At 44.5% G+C, this 18,501-nt stretch overlaps 1 protein-coding gene across 3 annotated transcripts; it reads right to left on the reverse strand.

Moving 5' to 3' along the window:
- Positions 1 to 1,641: 1,641 nt before the first annotated feature.
- On the reverse strand, positions 1,642 to 4,799 carry LOC123187918 (pentatricopeptide repeat-containing protein At4g28010). Of its 3 annotated transcripts, none has more exons than XM_044599913.1 (2): positions 2,812 to 4,799; positions 1,642 to 2,562 (listed from the first exon to the last, which is right to left on the reverse strand). In XM_044599913.1, the coding sequence occupies exon 1, from the start codon at positions 4,717 to 4,719 to the stop codon at positions 2,830 to 2,832; it is 1,890 nt and encodes a 629-aa protein (XP_044455848.1). In that variant the 5' UTR covers positions 4,720 to 4,799; the 3' UTR covers positions 1,642 to 2,562; positions 2,812 to 2,829. The 3 variants fall into 3 exon arrangements, with proteins under 3 accessions (XP_044455848.1, XP_044455846.1, XP_044455847.1); XM_044599911.1 differs by having other exon boundaries at positions 1,642 to 2,567; XM_044599912.1 differs by having other exon boundaries at positions 1,642 to 2,567; positions 2,802 to 4,799.
- Between the last annotated feature and the right edge of the window lie 13,702 nt (positions 4,800 to 18,501).

Below are 18,501 nucleotides of genomic sequence, written 5' to 3' on the forward strand. Positions count from 1 at the left end.
GTTTAAACAAGATATTCATGAAATAACAGAGCGCATGGCATCATACTAGCTGAACCTTTTTGGGGGTATAAACCTACCACCAAAAGAACTGCCTACTGCCTGGCTAACATAATAACTGGAACTTGCAAAGAGCATAACAAATGATGACCTCACTTTCCCACTGCAAGCCCTCACAGGGCAAAGAAGACACCTAAAAATATATAGCAGAAACTAAATGGATTCTAACTCAGCAAAACTCTGGCAGTAAACAAGGCATGATATTCAAGCTGATCGTTTACGAAACGAATATTCAAGCCTGATAGGTAACCAAACGCACTGTCTTCTCCAAACTTATTGTTAATAATGACTAATGAGGAGGTAATCTACATAGCGAGTAATTCTGGAGATGTTATCTTCTTAACAGAAAATGTGAACCATACGAATAGTACTGCAAAATATACATGAGAATACACCAAATCAGTTGATCAAAGAGAAGTGGGACTAAAAAGCGATGAGCATTACCCATACTAGGCCTTGGCCATAAAGATGCCCACCGGCCAGGAAAATACTAGTTAATGCAAAGGTTAGTTGTATGATCGAATTATCTGACTACTGATGAGCCTCCTTTTCGAGACCAACAGACACAGAGAGTAACAGCAATTCGACAGACACAAAGATCAAATGAAAGAAAAACGAGGTAAACAAGGGAAACAGCACAAAGCTGTAATTACATGTTTGAAAGGTACCAAAGATCATTAGACCAAAGCCAGCATAGGGAGGAAATCATCGCCCCTCGATACAATTACCAAATAAGGAGCACAATGATCCAATCAATTTCTAACGACGCGCAAAGAATTTTACTCAGGGAAACGATAAGCTTCAAAGTCAGTATTTAAACAAGATGTTCCTGAAATAACGGAGCGTATGGCATCGCACTAGCAGACTTTTGTCTCAAATGTATAAACCTACCACCAAAAGAACTGTCCGACTAACACAAGCGCAACTTTGGGAAGCACATAACAGATGATGCTCTCACTTTCCCACTACAACCCTAACAGGACAAAGAAAAAAGGGCAGCCCCAGTGCATGTAGCTCCCGCTTGCGCAGGGTCTGGGGAAGGGTCCGACCACTTTGGGTCTATTGTACGCAGCCTTTCCCTACATTTCTGTAAGAGGCTGTTTCCAGGACTTGAACCCGTGACCTCATGGTCACAAGGCAGCAGCTTTACCACTGCGCTAAGGCTCCCCTTCCCTAACAGGACAAAGAACACACTTGAAAATTGGCCGCAGAAATTAAATGGATTAATCCTTTGTAGTTTTTCTAAGAACAGAGCAAAACTCTGTCCATAAACAAGACATGGTATTCGAGCTGATCAGTGACCAAACGCATATTCAAGCCTTGATAGGTAACCAAAGCAATGTCTTCTCCAAACTGCCAAAGCCTGAGTTTACACATAGTACGTCCTGTCACTGCGGCTGTTTCAGCAACACTAGTATTAAAGTATTAATAACAACTTTAAGCTAAGAGTTTGTTGCATCCAGCTCTGGCATATTAATGACTAATGAGGAGGCAATCTACATAGCTAGTAATTTTGAATGTGTGTAATCTAAAAAAATAAATTTTGAACATTTATCTTCTTAACAAAAATGTGAACCAAAAGAATAGTACTGCAGTGTAACAATATATTACAATAAAAGAAATTGACAGTGGGAACAAGGTTAGATCACAATTTTTTATCCGGACAAGAAGCTACACATATAGTACATGAAAATACAACAAAATTGGTTCGTCAAAGAGAAGGAGAACTAAAAGAGACGAGCATTACCATACTAGGCCTTGGCAATACAGATGCCCACCGGCCACCTCTAACTCTGCCAGCAAGGATAAGGCCTTTGGAACATTGGCTGCAGAGCGACTGGCATGTAAGCAGGATTGCAGGAATGGTTCTTGATCCGTTCGTCATCGCTGGTAGAAAAACTCTTGCTCGGAGGTAGTGGCATGTCAAGGAAACACAGCAGCAGGTTTCGGGCTTTGATGAGAGATGGTGCCATACTGCCATCGACAACTCCACCACGCAACTCAGGCTCAAAGTGTCTGGTGCGCCGCAACCATACCACCCTGGTAGTGTATCAGTATAGACAGCCCGACAGGTTTGGTTTGAAACCCATACCAAACCTGGTAAATGGAGCAGCTGTGTTGTTTGGTTCAGGCTACCTCAGCGGGTTTTGGAACCTGTGAAAAGCCCCTACAAGCTTTGGCGGTTAGCCCCTTATAAACCATCTTTGTCGTGGACATGCTCATCTTAAAACCTAGTGAAGATGGCATTTCTCCTTGCTGGATTTATGAACATCCCATCTTTGATGTCAACACTCCAACTGTTTAGTTTATCTGAAGATACATACCACTACATGTCAAAATATCCGCAACTCTTTAAGGATGCTGAATTGTCGTACCACATGAAATTTGAAGATGCCACTTAACCAAGAGTCTGACAAATAAGTGTGTGAGCAAGATTTGATCATTTGAGTATGTACGTTTACTCTCACATGTCATTGCTTTCAGCTTTGCCTTGGATGATATAGACTGCACTGGTACATTGAGAAGAGAAGAGCAGATTAAGCAATCCTGCATTAATCATGAGGGTAATAGGTACATAACATGCAATGACTATAATATGGTTATTTCTCATAATTTAGGATATCGGCCAGCTGAAAGTAATATACTAACACCCATACTCCAGCAATGGACGAAAATATCAAAGACATTTAGCAGATTTAGACTAACCGAACATATATTAGATTTCAAATATGAAGGCAACATACACGCAAGCACCTGAATTGGGATCAGAGCTCAGCAAGGAGCAGGGGATTCAGGTTTGGTGCATTGTTTTTGTAGCATATTCATTACATCATGGGGCAAAATGGCATCGCCTTTTGATATTTCTTTATCAAAACCAGGCAAGCTCTGCAATAACTCTTGCCCTTCAATGCTTGCCCCAAGAGAAGTGACAATAGTTGAAATAATTTTAGGATCAAGTGCTACACCCTTGGCTGTCATTTCACGAGTTAACTCAAGAACCTTCTCGGTGTCGCCTTCAGCTCCATAACCTTGGATCAGTGAATCAAATACAGCAACGTCAGGCACAAAGCCACTTGCTTTCATCTGTTTAAGCACCCGCTCCGCCGCTGCCAGGTCTCCAGATTTTGCAAACATGTTGATTGGGATAGAATATGTCACAGCATCAGGAATCAGTCCCTCATCAATCATATCTTTAAGAAACTCTTCTGCAATTTTCTTCTCCCCTGATTTGAAAGCACCATGGACCATAGTGCTATATGCAGCAGCATCTAATTTGCAGTTCATATACATTTCATTGAACAAATCCCTAGCCTGCCCCATCATGCCTTGATCACACATAGCTTTAAGCAAAGGAATATAGTGAACTGGCTCAGGCTCCATCCCTTGACGTCTCATTTCAGACAAGAGGCTTTCCGCACGTTCAACTTGCCGCATTTTACAGAAGCCATTTATCAATATGCTATAGGTGAACGAATCAGGCTGCAGTCCAGAACTAGCCATCTCATCCTTCAGCTTCATGGCCTTCTTTACCTTGTGGACTCTAAGGAGTCCACCAATTAGCAGGTTAAATGTCACCAAGTTACACCTGCATCCATTCTCAGCCATCATGGCACGGACCTCAAACGCTTGCCGCATCCAACCAATCTTACAAAGTCCATGTATAACCGAGTTGAATGTCATCAAGTCAGGCCTAACTTTAGTTTCACCTTGCATCATCTCCTCTAGCAACGCCATCACCTCATCCATCTCAAGCACACTAGATAGCCCTGTGATGAGTGTGTTATATGTCACAACATCTGGTTGCACGCCCTTCTCCAGCATATTCATCCGCAAATCGAGCGCCTCCCTCACAGACCCTTCCTTGCACATGGAATTGATCAGCACATTGTAGGTCACCACGTTTGGCTCCAACCCCCGCTCCGCCATCATTTCCATCACCCGCGCTGCCTTTGTTACCTTCCCGTGTCTACACAGGCTATCGATCAAACTAGTGTACATCACAACATCGGGCTCAATACCCTTGTCAGACATTTCTTCGAACACCTTGCCTACGCTTTCCCACCTCCCGGTCTTGCAGTACCCATGGAGTAAAGAACTGTACACAACCACGTTGGGCTCGATACCACTCTCGCACATCTCATTCAGCAGCTCCACGGCCTTGTCAACGTCCGCGGCGTCGCACAGCCCACGGATGAGCGTGCCGTAGGTGACCACGTCGGGGCGGACGCCGCAGTCCTGCATGGACCGAAGCAGCCCGACGGCCTGGCCCGCGCGACGGTCGGCGCAGAGCGCGCGCATGAGGGTGGTGTAGGAGATGGCGTTGGGGCGGCAGGCGAGGCGGGGCTCGTGCGACATGACGCGGAGGAGGAAGAGCGCGGCGTCGAGGCAGCCCTGGCGGCAGAGCGCGGCGAGGACGGTGTTGTAGGAGACGGCGTCGCGGACGGAGGGGAGCGCCGAGAGGAGGGCGGGGGACTCCGGGAGAGGCAGCAGGCGGAGGTGGCGGTTGAGGCGCGCCGCGGCCTCGGCGCGGCCCCGGCGGAGGAGGACGGCGAGGTAGGGCGCGGCGCGCCTCGGGGGCGTCCGGGACGAGGCGGACGCGACGGAGGCCGCGACAGCGACGAGGGCGCGGAGGACGCCGGTGCCCGCGTGCTTCCTCGTCATGGCGGACTGTTGGCGCGGCGGCGGCGGCGGCGCGGGTCGGCAAAAGAGCTGGTTGCGCGCGTGGGTTGTGACTTGTGACCTGTGACATGTTTGTCGGGAGGGCCATGGCCGTATGTTGGCAGTTGGCTCGGCCTCGGTTGACAATGGTGGGCTAGCGGCCTTGCGTGAAGATGGCCTTCCGGGGCGTGGAGCATGCTGGGCCTATTCAAGTCCTACTCTTCTTTGGTTTTTTTTGCGGGTGCTTCTTTGGGTCTTTTCACACAGTACAAACTGAAACGCTCGTATATACGCATATACACTTAAAAATTTCATGTGCACGTACACCCTATCTCTATGAGCACCTTCAAGAGACAGAGCCAGTGCATCATCTAAAATTATCGAAGTCACCACAGACGTCTTTGTAGCCGATGAGAATGTTTCCCCCCACTGCACAAACATCAACAAAAAAATTGGAATAAATCTACAAAAATGTGAGCACCAGTGTTAACTATAAGACTTGAATCCTTTAGTGGATTAGTTGCATCACAAAGAACCTCACCATTTGAGCTAGGCTCAGCAGTCCATGACCAAGGAGTGGTACCGACTGACCAATCTATGCTTTGAGCTTCAAATTTTTATTTCTTCTGAAAAACTCATTGAAGTTCAAATGCATGTAATCCCTTGCCAATTTATTTTCCTCCAGCAGTTCAATTGTGCGCAAGAGAAATATAACGCCTATTGCGAGACCAATGGAACCCTCGCCCATGTCGCTCGTCGGGTGGGTCGGCCCAACAATGGTTTTGGCAAACCTCTAGGTCGAGTGGGGACTAGTTTGGGGAACATTTTGTGCATTGTTTCACAAAATGCTAAGGGTCACTCATGGCAATCATTCAGGCTCCCATCGCCCACACTACACTAGGAAGATGGACCGGCCCATCAAAGATCAAATGAAGCGAGCACACGATCGGTTTTAGGAACCTGAACTGTTTTTTTTTGTTCCCTGGTTTTTTGGGTTTCTTTCTGTTTTTCCTTCTTTTCTTCTGACTTTCTAATTCATAATTTCGAAAAATGTTTGCAATATCATAAATTGTTACCTTTTCAAATATGTTCTGGTTTTCCAAAAAAATGTCCATGTTTTTTTAAAATGTCCAATGCCTTCAAAATTTGTGCGAACTTTAGTACATGGTTTGTTTCAAACAACCAGTCCAGGATTTCAAAATTGTTTACATTTATCTAAAAATGTTCGGGTTTTCCAAACAGTGTTATGAATTTCCCAATTTCAAAAAATTGGTCATCAAAATAAGAAACTGTTATTATTTTAAATAAATTATTCTTGAACATTTTTATCAAATCTACAAATCTTTATTGGATCCACAAACATTTTTCAAATTCCTGAACGTTCTCTTAATTCGTCAACATTATTTGAATTCATGAACATTTTTTATGAACAAATTTTCAAATCCTCGAACGATCTTTGGAGTCTCGAACATTTTTTCAAACTAGGTTTTTACTGTGTTTTTTACGTAGTTTGTTATTTTCTATTTATCTTTAATTGGCCTTCTCATTTTTAGTTTTGAAATTCACAAAAATGTCAAAACATCTTAATTTTAGTGTATGAACTTTTTCTTCCCAGCCATGAACATCTTTTAAAAATTTGTGTTCATGAACATTTTTCTAAATGGTATAAAGATCTTTTTTATGATTTTTTTTGTAAACATGATCATATTTATAAATTTCATGAACATTTTTTAACTATCAAGACCATTTTTTTATCACGTGAATTTTTTATGATGCCATTAACAAAATTTAAGTTCTACAGATATTTTTTGAAAAAAAATAAGTAAAGTAAATTTGTTGGAATACAAAACGTGTCAGGAAAGAGAAATTAAAAAGGAAAAAAAATGCAAGCTAGCTACTGCACTTAGTTATAATCACAAGGAGAGGCGAGCACCTGACGCTCCCTCAACCATGCGCCATATATGTCTAAAAAAGATATAATTAAAATCAAGGCGATACAAAAAGGGCGAGTTCCACTCTCCACTCTCTATGCATTTTTTTTATAAAATCGGTTTCTAGGTAACATTCATTGTGTGACAGTGAAAGTCCAAAGGAGAGGGACTAGGGTAGCCATTCCTCGTCAGCAAGGTCAAATGACACTTCGTGTTGGATACTCAAAGTTGAATGTTGACGGTGCAGTATCTGCAAAAGGTGGAGATGATGACATGGGTGTCATATGCCATGACGAACATGCCATTTATAGGGGATCAACGACCATCAAGTTCCACTGCATTTCAGACTCAGCAATGTTACTTCTTTTGAAAAATTCATTGAAGTTCAAATGCATGTAATCCCTTCCCGGTTTATTTTTCTTTTAGTATTTCAATTGTGCCCGAGAGAAATATATCGCCTATTGCCAGATCAATGGAATGCTTGCCCACATCGCTCATTGGGCGGGGCGGCCCAACCATGGTTTTGGGAAACTTCTACGTCGGGTGGGGAGGATTGGTTTTGGGAACCTTTCACACGTTGTTTGGCATGAATGTTATGGATCACTCATACCAATCGTTCGGGCTCCCATCGCCCACACTACGTTAAGAAGATGGATCGGCCCATAAAAGAATAAGCGAAGCGAGCAGATCAACGACCGGTTTCAGGAACCAAAACCTGTTTTTTGTTTCCTTGTTATTTAGGTTTCTTTCTATTTTTCCTTATTTTTTATTTTTTTTCATATTTTAAAATCATAATTTGAAAAAACTTTAAAAATTGTTCCTTTTTTAAAAAAAGTTTTGGTTTTTCAAAAATATGTCCATGTGTTTTTTTAAAAATGTTTATAAACTTCAAATTTTGTTTGAACTTTAGTAAATGGTTTGTTTAAAAAAGGGGGCTTTGAAAATTTCACACATTTCTCAAAAAATACTCTTGTTTCCAAAGAGTGTTCAGAATTCCAAATTTGTTTCCCAGTTTGAAAAAACATGATCACAAAATTTAAAAATTGTTATTATTTTTAAAACTTGTTCATGAACATTTTTATCAAATCTAAAAATTGTTTTTGGATTGACAAACATTTTTCAAATTCCTATACTTTCTATGAATTTGTCAACTTTATTTGAATTCATGAACATGTTTTGAAATCCACAAACATTTTTTACGAACAATTTTTCAGATCCAGGAATGGTCTCTGGAGTCAAGAATATTTTTTTTATTCTCCAAAAGAAATTGTAAGCAATTTTTATTCATAAACAATTTTCCAAATCCACGAACAATGTTTGAATCTGTGAAATATTAGAAGTCATGAAAAACATATCACATCCCCAAACATTCTTTGAATCCACTAGCATTTTTAATTCATAAAAAATAAAAAAATCATATTTTTTCAAATCGATGAAGAATTTCTAAAAAAATAAAATGTTCTGAATTATTTTTTTTGTTAAATACGTATGATTTTTTTTTGCAGTTCACAGCTTTTTTGTAGTCACAGTGGTTTTTAAACTGACTGATAAGAAATGAAATGATAAAAGAAGACATGAACTCGCTCGATGGGCAGGCCCATTTCGAGTGATACAGAGCAGCTCTCAATTTTTGGAAGGTTTCATTTGGTTTTTCCTGTATTTCCTATATTTTTTTATTTTCTATTCTTTTTTTCATTTTCCTTCTCCTCTTTAGTTTTGAAATTCACTTAAAATGTCAACCTTTTAATTTTAGTGAGTGAAATTTTTCTTGCCTACCATGAACATCTTTTAAAAAATGTGTAGATTTTTCTAAATTTGAACATATTTGATGATTCTTTTTGTAAAATAGGATGGTTGATTTTAGAAATTTCATGAACATTTTTTAAATGTCATGATCATATTTTTGATCTCGTGAAATTTCTAAAATGCTATTAACAAAATTTAAGTTTTGCAGATATTTTTTTAATGCGTGATGGTCATTTTGAAAAAAATAAGTTAAGTAAATCTGTTGGAATGTTAATTAGTGTTAGAAAAGAGAAAATTAAAAGGAAAAAAAACTGCAAGATAGCTCCACTTGAGTGATAATCACAGGGAGAAAACTAGCATTGCAGCGGGCTGGCCTATACAAGAACGGCTAGAGGTGAGCTCCCTCAACCATGCGCCAAATATCATGAAATGAAGGCGATACATAAGGGCGACTTCCACTCTTCACTCTCCACACATCTTTTTATAAATCGGTTTCCTCATAACCATTCATTGTGTGATAGTGAAAGTCCAAAGGAGAGGGACTAGGGTAGCTATCCATCATCAACAAGGCCGGACGGCACCTCGTCTATGATACTCAAAGTTGAATGTTGGCGGTGCAATATTTGCAAAAAGGTGGAGATGATGCCGTGGGTGTCATATGCCACGGCGAACAAGCCATTTATATCGGGTCATCGACTGTGAAGTTCCACTGCATTTCAGACCCAATGATGTTGGAGGCTTTGGCATGCAAAGAAGCACAAGATTTCGCTGAAGTTCATCTCGTCCGACGCATTTTGGGCTGCTTTTGACTGCCTTAGCATTACAAAAAAAAAAGTGAAATCAGGGTGTTGTTCCACTTCAAGAGAGTTGCGTACTTGCGTTTTTATGAAATGAAAAAAAAACCGCGCACAAGATATTTCCAAAAAGAAAATCATTTATGTACTTTTTTTAAATCAGTCATCCTGGCTCCACCAAGGCTCCACCGCTGCTGCTTTTTTTTTGTTTGAGATGTGTGTGTGCACCGCTGCTGCTGACGAGCAGATGGAGTGGGCTCACAACCTCCCAAGGCGTTTTACTCTGCCTCCAGCGGGACCAGGCCATGTCACTGCACCCGGGCCGGCACAGTCGCGCAGGTCACTAGGTCAGCGTGCTCCTGTTGCCCCACCCCCCACCGAGCACCACCCCAGGCCGCGGTATAGTACATACAACACGGCCCCCACAGGCCCACACCCGCGCGGACCCGGGCCCCTCAAAATCTAGCCAGCTCGACGTTCGCCCGCCCCCCCTCACCGGCCGGCCGGGTCGCTGCGCCGCATTACGCCCGTCACGAGCACCCGATGCGCTCCGTCCACGACGTGCGTGCTCCGCGTGTGCCCTCGTAAGCAAATTAAAAGCGCCACAACGTCTATGTCGGAACTTGAAATTCAAATAAGAAAATGGTGCGGTCGTGTGCCTCGATCGACCGATCCATCGAACTCATCTCATGGCAAGCAGGGGGTTTAATGATTCGACGGGCGTACGGTCGGGCGAGCATGTGCATGTGCATGGAGTATGTACCCTAGCATGAATGAATGCGGAAGGAAGCCGAGCCCGTCCAACGGACTGGATCCATCCATGGGCGCAGGCAGCTGCGTCGCGTTATTCTCGTCACGGGCTTGTAGCTAGCTATAGTTAGGCGTACATTACATTCTCGCTGTTCTGGATTTCTGTCTGTCTGGATCATGTATTAGGAGTATATCTGAATCTGATCGGTGGTGGTGATCCCTGTCTGTCTGCCTGCCTGCAGCAGCCCAGCCCAGCGCTGCGTACGTACTACCAGAGATCGACAGCAGCTAATCACACACACAGCTCGGGTAGCTGGTTACTCTTTGCTATACACACTGTGTATATTTATGTCGCAACGGGAAAAACAACAAGTTAGCCCCAATCCAACCCGTTCTGCGTGCTCTGTCAGAGCCGTGCAGAGATGCATGAAGTCTATCTAGTCTTCGCTTGGTCTGCCCACGCCGGCGCTCAGCGAACAAGTGCAAATGAATGTCGATCGAGCCCGCCCAGCAAATGATCTACTCCATTCCTATCTGCATTGCATTGCATGGCCCCAGCACCGGGCACCAAGCTGCGGTGCTCGCTCGCTCGGTCAAAGTGTCAACCGGCTAGTAGGTGTAGGAGTACGTTTGGTAGCTGCACCATATTAGGATCCTCACGAGCCATAACTCCTCACGCGCCGAGACACAACAACAACAAAGCGGGCACATGGCATGGCGACCCCTCAAATCAGAGTCCGACGCTGCAGTGCAGGGGAAACAAACCGACCGATCTACAACAGCTACTAGCAGCGAGCTCGACCTGCATGGACCTCATCACGAGTCACGAGCAATGAATCCGCCTGCCTGGCCCCCCGAACCCGCAGCAAAGGGCCGCGTCCTCCCAGGCAGCGTCCAGCTCTTTGCTGGTAGCCCAAGCAAGCAGAAGCAGGCCCTCACGTTACGCTATGGCTAGGCTGGGCTGGGTTGTTGCGTCGCATTACAAGCTCCTCACGAGCCTACATTACATGCGTGCGCCCATCGGCCGGCTCCATCTCATTTTCTCCTTCACCCTGATGAACTGAACTGAGACCAGCCGGGGCAGCAACGTGGCCCAAGCGCCCCGGCACGGTGGGTTGTTGCTGCGTCAACCACCGCATCACGAGTAATAAACCCGGCCAACACCTCTCCTTGCGTGGACGTGGATCTCACACGCATCCACGATCAGTCGTTCCACGATATGCGTGTCCTCTTCCCTTGTCGCGCGCGCACAGGCACAGTGCTGCTGCGGCTGCTACAGCTGCGCTGTGCTATGGCTATGCTACGCTAGCTGCCGCCCCTCTGTTGCGGCGTCATCACAAGTTCAGAACAGGAGGGCAGCAGGCAAGGCAGGCGGCAGGGCCAACGGGGAAAGGTGGCACGGAAAACTACCCGTCACTGCCACAGTCCTCGCCCGCCTCCCCTTTGGATCCACTCTCAGCACCGTCTCTGAAAATGAATAGTGGAGAAAGATTGACAAGGAGTTTAATATCTCGCCTCTGTGATTCAAACGTTTGACAAGGAGTTTAATATCTCGCCTCTGTGATTCAAACGTAATAAGATTAGAACCACTACTGCGGCACTTGGAGTACAAAGCAACATGTGTCTGTCTTATTGCCTGTCCTGCCACGGGTTCGGTTTAGTTTAGTTTATTATAGTAGTTCATCGCTCATCGCGAGTATCTCTCTCGGACTGAGGACCGGATCAGCTGATAATCAGAACGGCTGCCTTTGTCGGTTGCAAGGAGGATTGATCGACGAAGCGGCGTTGTCCTCTGACGGAGGCATTAGGAACGGAAGCGATGGAATCATGCGTACTGGTAGCTCGGTGGTGGCGTGACAGACAGCTTTTGGCGCTTGGACGCGCTCGCCCGTGCGTTGCGTCCGGCCTAGACACGTCCCTGTCGCTGACTGACTGCAAGCCAACGATATACGCTACGCGCGGAGCCAGACGGGTGCGTCCAAGGCGGTGGAGCCAGACAGACGGCGTCTTTGCTCGTCGGTCGACCGGCCTCGGCCCATCCATCCATGGAACGCCGTGGCAAACGACAAGGCGCGCGCCTGCCTGTCCGCCCGTGCGCGGCCGCCCCGGCCTCCTCCGATCCATCGATCTGTCCTCCACCTCGCGCCAGCCGGCCACCGCCGCGCGCAGCCCATGCATTTCCTTCGTCTGCGCGCGCGCCCAAACATGATTTCTGCCCGTTGCCGCGCGCCACCACGGACGGTGCATGCCACGGCGAACGCACGCAAAGGGTGCACCGTGCACGCACGCACGCTCGATTTCTATTGTACGTCCTTCTTGGAAGCAGCATGGTGGAGTGGAGTGGAGTGGAGGACATGCATATATATCTTCTTTTTTAGGGTAACATGCACATATATCTACTACTACTACTGTACCATGCATGCATGTAAAACTGAACTTGGTGAATCTGAACCTCAAACAAGAAAAAGATACACACGGCGGCAATCTGGATTTGGAATTACTAGCACCCGTGCGCTACGGAATTGTCAAAGAAAGGGAGAGATCGATCGATCGACGCATGTCGTACCCCGGCCTCCTCCTCCTCCTTGTTCTTTTCCCTATCTTGTATCCATCCATAATCCATTGCTCGATGGTGATCGATCGAGAGGATCCTAGGGGCGACCAAAATGGATTTTCTTTCCTCCTGTTATTTTAGATCCATGGAGAGAAAGATGAGAATCCAATGGCACTACAACGGATTAATCAAACGCGCACGTTAAAACACTATAGCTGCAGCAGCAGCTGGGCGACTAATTTGGCGCCAGATCTCAACAAACCATATACGCGTCACTCTCGATGTTCCATCCACTTTCAAATCGGTCCAAGCCAACTGCCGCCTTGCAACAAAAATTACTTTTAAAATTATAATGTGCTGATCGTGTGTGTCACATCGATCGATCGTTAATTAGCGGACGCTAATAAATGGGTTACGGGTCTGCAGGACAGTAACTGTGATGTTCTTGTTCTGCTGTCAGACAGCAAAAACTTCGATTGGCAATTTTTTACGCATATCATTTCTGGCGGACGCAGGGATCCCGATCAGTCACATGATAGGATAATGTGCGAAGAAGATTACGCCGGGACAAAACGTACAGAACGGCCATCTCTTTTGATCATGTGTGCTTTTTTCCGACCGGGCTCTCAACCCCTTTCCATTAATTTCGCAATCAACGGAAATACATCAATCTGTATCCAGATGTTCTTAGTGCCTAAACCACTACAACTAACAGGATGAAAGATATAAGCTTTTTGAGATCAAATGAAGCTGAAAGGGGAGAGAGAGCTGGCGCACCATCAGGAAACCCACCGCAGGATGATCCTGGAACGGACCACCCGCCATGGGACGAAAACCTGATGACACTCACAAACCACAGCCCAAAAACGACAGGAGAGGAAATCCCAGGATGAGGCAAGTTAAACAACATCTGCGACTAGGCTAACCGTAACTAGAAGACATAAAACCAGCGGGCATCAAACCCCAGTGGGAGGCGGCAAGCAAAAGGACCGAGCGCTGAGCACTGCTAACCAATCTGGATCCCTTCTCTGTCACCCAAAAGGGATCTACCTCGAGGGAGGGACCTGTCCACCAGCGCAGCAGCCGCGTGAGCCAACCTCTTCACTCCAGCCTGGAGCTTCGCCCTTTCTTCTTCCTTTAGCAAACCTGCCCAGTACAGCAAAAACGAGCATGCAGTGAAAACAACCTCAAGAGGAGAACGAACAATATGATTATCAAATGTGACTTTATTGCGGAGGGTCCAAATATCCCAGCATATTGCAGCAATAATCATCATGTAAAACTGTTTCCCATCCGGAAAGAACTTATAAAGCCAAGTTAAGCTTTGCCACAGAGAGCGAGGGCAACATGAAACCCCGGCCGTCATGCCCAACACCCCCCAAACCGACCGAGCAAGCGAACAGGTAAAGAACAAATGATTTGCTGTCTCGACTTCATTACAGAAGGAGCACACGGGATTTTCAGGCCAGTTTCTAATGCGCATATTATCACGAGTGAGAACTGCGTTCTGAAACAGCTGCCAAAGGAAAATCTTAATTTTCAGCGGAATAGGTGCTTTCCATACCATCCTATAGTTAGGACCTGAAAGATTTCTTTCCAACCATACATATACGGATTTAGTAGTAAACTTCCCTTTACTATCAAAATCCCACAAGATTCTATCTGGGGAGTCATTCAATGACAGTTTCTTAGCCTCCATAACCATCCAAGCCCACTGCTCACCCAACACCCCAACCAGTCTACGTCTAGAGCCCAGCTCATAGTTGTTAGTCGCCCAAGATGCAACCGTGCATTCCTGCTCCTGGCAAATACCAAATAGATCAGGAAAGTGATCTTTCAACGCAATATTCTCAGCCCACGGATCATACCAGACCCTAGCCAGGTTTCCACTTTCGATTTTAACTTTTCTTCCTGCCATATAAGAATCCTTGACCTTCATAATTGCTTTCCAGCAGGGAGAGTCCGAAAAGCGGCTCCAAATGGTAGCCACTGTTTTGTTCCTGAAGTATCTAGCTCTTACAATACGCTGCCATAGCCCATCACTTGTTTCTAACTTCCACCACCACTTAACAAGTAGGGCAATATTTTGTTTATGAAGATCTTTAATCCCTAATCCCCCAATCCTTTTCAATCGACATATCCTCGTCCACTTAACCATATGGTATCCATGTTTCTTATTTTTCCTCCTCCAAAAGAAACGTCTGCGATGTTTATCCAGCTTCTCAATAAAGGTCTTCTTAAAAAGGAACATTGACATGAGGAAAGAGGGAATTCCATCCAAACTGGACCCTAGCAACGTTAGTCTAGCTCCAGAAGATGCTGCATATGCTACCCATGCATCAAGTTTTTTGATCATTTTTCCGTCAAGGAAATCTAGATCCGCATTCTTGAGGGTAGAATAAGTAACAGGGACTCCCAGATATTTCATGGGAAGTGTGCCCACTTGACACCCAAACATGTTGGCATACACCAAATCAGTATCATTATCCCCCCCCCCCCCGATACTAAATATTTCACTCTTCTCAAAATTGATCTTAAGCCCAGACATAAGTTCGAAGAGATAAAGCAAGAGCTGGATATTCACAACTTTGTCAATATCATGCTCAAAACAAAGTACTGTGTCATCCGCGTATTGCAGGATGCAAACCCCATTCTCAATAAGATCAGCAGCTAAACCTTTAATGAGGCCATTTTTTGTGCTGTAAGTACCATTTTGGTCAGACAGTCAGCCGCAATATTAAACAGGAAAGGGGAGTGAGGATCCCCCTGCCTCACCCCCTTAGCACTTTGGATGTAAGGTCCCACTTCATCATTGATCTTGACACTAACTGTGCCATTCTTCAGTATTTGCGAGACCCACCCACACCACTTAGAATTAAACCCACGTTTCCTATGACAGTCAAGCAAAAAGTCCCAATTGACTTTGTCATATGCTTTTTCAAAGTCAAGTTTCAAAACCACTCCCACCTGCCTTCTGAAATGAGTATAATGCAAAATTTCATGGAGAGATAGGATTCCATCCACTATGTGTCTCCCCTTAATAAAAGCATTCTGGTGAATACTAAACAGCTTGTGTGCATATTTGCTAGCTCTAATATCCATGGCTTTTGTAAGTAGTTTGTAGGGGCAGCGCAATAGACAAATGGGTCTATATTGTTGGATCCTACTAGCATCAGTTGACTTAGGCAACAAGGTTATGATGCCATAGTTAAGTCGTTGTACATCTAGCTTGCCATCATGAAACCAATCAAATAAGCATAGAAGGTCTTGGGCTACTACCTCCCAGCAGTGTTGATAGAATTCTACAGGAATATCATCTGGACCAGGGGCACGGTTAGAATTCATGCTAAACAAAGCTTTCTTGATTTCTTCTAACGAAAAAGGTCGAGTTAATTCCTCATTGTCACCAGGAGTAATCATCTCATCCTGAGACCATAGAGCAGCATCTATCTGACATAAATTGCCAGGAGCTGGACCAAATAAGGATTTATAGTATTCAGTAGCATGGACCAGAAGGTTTTTAGTGCCCTCAATAATAGTGGACCCACACTCCAGGGAGATCATGGAGTTTTTCCTACGACGGCCATTGGCTACTTTATGGAAGAAACCAGTGTTATTGTCTCCTTTCAGAAGCCACCTCTCATTAGAGAATTGATGCCAGTGTAGTTCTTCTTCCACATACATCTTATTAAGCTCCACTAGAATATCCAACTTCCTAGTGTAGGCATCCCCACATAAACCATAAGTCTCTTCCAGTTTTTCAAGCTCCTGCAACTCGAGCTTGATAATTTTTCTCCTGATCTTATTGTGACCAAAAAAATTAGATCCCCAGCCCTTAAAAAACTTCTTAATCCTCTTAAGTTTAATATTCAAGGAGTCAATGGGGTTTGAAGTGTATACAGGCCTCGACCAGATCTCAGAAACCAGAGGGAAGAATTCTGGATTACTGAGCCAAGCATTATCAAATTTAAAACACCTTCTACCTGGTGTTCTAGAGGAGGCACTCCCACCATCCACTAACAAAGGGTTGTGATCTGATATATCCTTGACCATCTTATGTACAGAAGCAAGAGGGTATAGATCCTCCCACTCAGGAGACATGAGAACTCTATCTAGCTTTTCCAAAGTTGGGATTTCTTGTTTATTTGACCAGGTGTAACACCCACCAGTCATATAAATCTCTCTCAACCCAAGTAGATGAATAACAGAATTAAACACCTCCGAGAAGTGGGACATAGATGTTTTTTTGTTCTTCTCCCCACCATGCCGAATGATATTAAAATCTCCCCCAACTAGATAAGGAATATTACTGTTGTGACACATAGATGACAGTTCAGCAATGAATTCAGGCTTCTGTTCATCATGTGCAGCACCATACACAGTCATCAAGGCCCAGCTACAATTTTTGTTCTTATCGAACAGGTTCAGCTGCAGGATATATTTACCACACTTAGTCGTAAGGATATCAAATTTTTCCTTGTTAAGCCCACAAAGAATGCCACCAGATTTCCCCCTTGAAGGGATCAATTCCCAATGAAACTTTTGATAAGGGTCAATTTGCCTAAAGAAAGCAGGAGTATACGACTTCTTCATAGTTTCCTGAAGTCCAATAAAATCCAATTCATTGGCACTTATCATGTCAATGAGGCAGGTGGACATGCCTTTTTTACCCACTCCCCTACAATTCCAAAAAACCCCTTTCATTTATACCGATCGGGTTTATCTCTCACTCTGGTAGGTCTGCCAGGTTCCATAGCAGCCTTACCCACCCCCTTTTTCTGTTGACTTCTAGTCACAGGCCCGCTGGATTTATTGGGAGATAAAACCACCACCAATTTCTTACGGTGATACTTCTTTTTCTTGTTTTTAGATTGAACCAGGATGAATGGTTCTTCAATATCTCCACTATCATCGTCCCATGTTAAAGAGAGGGGCACATCATTGCCAAACCCATCACTGACAGTTATTTTTTGCGAATTACTATCAATGTTTTTATCCTGCAACAGACATCTAGAAAGTTCTAATTCACGTAAAATATCAACAGTAGCAAAGTCATCATCAGGTATTTGTACCCCCATCAAAGATGCACGCAGTATAATGGCAGAGTCAGATAAAGCATGAAATTGATTTTTTGAGCTGGGCATATTCGTACCTTCCAAATTGCGCTTCTTCATTCCGTTGGTGGCCACATCTCCCACCTTCTCCAACTTCTGCTTCTGTCTGCCCTGACTCATGCAGTCATGAATTGGGGATCCAGAGGGAGATTCAACTGTATAGACACTGCAGTTTTCTCCTCCTTCCATGAAACCCTCTTCGAGAGGCACAATGTGAGGCAGGGAGGGCCAAACCACATAGTCTGACAAGGGAGGAAAAGCATTCCCATAAGTATTCACATCGTGACACATAAACAGAGGTGAGGGTGGAACAGGAGTAATCATTCCCCAAGCACCTTGATGCACACTGATCTCATTACTGGGAGATTCAGTCATCTCTTCCACTTTCAAATCCTCAGAGACATTCTCACATGATTTTTTATCAGATTGAGATCCACAATAAGACATTTTTTCAGCCGCATGTTCTCTGGCCATAGTCTCAATCAGAAGCTCTGTGTTGTTACCTTCCTCACTCTCATCTTCTTCTTCACTCTCAGCCACTGCCGGAAGCCTCTGCATACCCTTACCATAGTTCTGAGAGGAAAAATTACCAGTCACGGATGTATTCGTCTCCCCCTGCCCCATGGAAGAAGCAGGATATGAGTCCATCCTCGCTTTCTTGGGGAAGGAAGGAGATGCACTGCTATCCACAGCAGTATAGGACTGACTTTTCTCAGCACCCACAGTCACAACTTTTTCAACTTCATAGAAAAAATCATAATACTGTTCTCCCAGCATTCCTTCAGCTGAAGGGGGAATTTTCTCAACCTCTCTACAACCGAGAAGGATTCTAGCATATTCAGGTTTATGAACGGTCGATTCATCAACTTCTAAAGTAATCCCAACTAGAGCTCCAG

Source organism: Triticum aestivum, chromosome 2A, assembly GCF_018294505.1.
Source record: "Triticum aestivum cultivar Chinese Spring chromosome 2A, IWGSC CS RefSeq v2.1, whole genome shotgun sequence".
Taxonomy (NCBI): Eukaryota; Viridiplantae; Streptophyta; class Magnoliopsida; order Poales; family Poaceae; genus Triticum; species Triticum aestivum.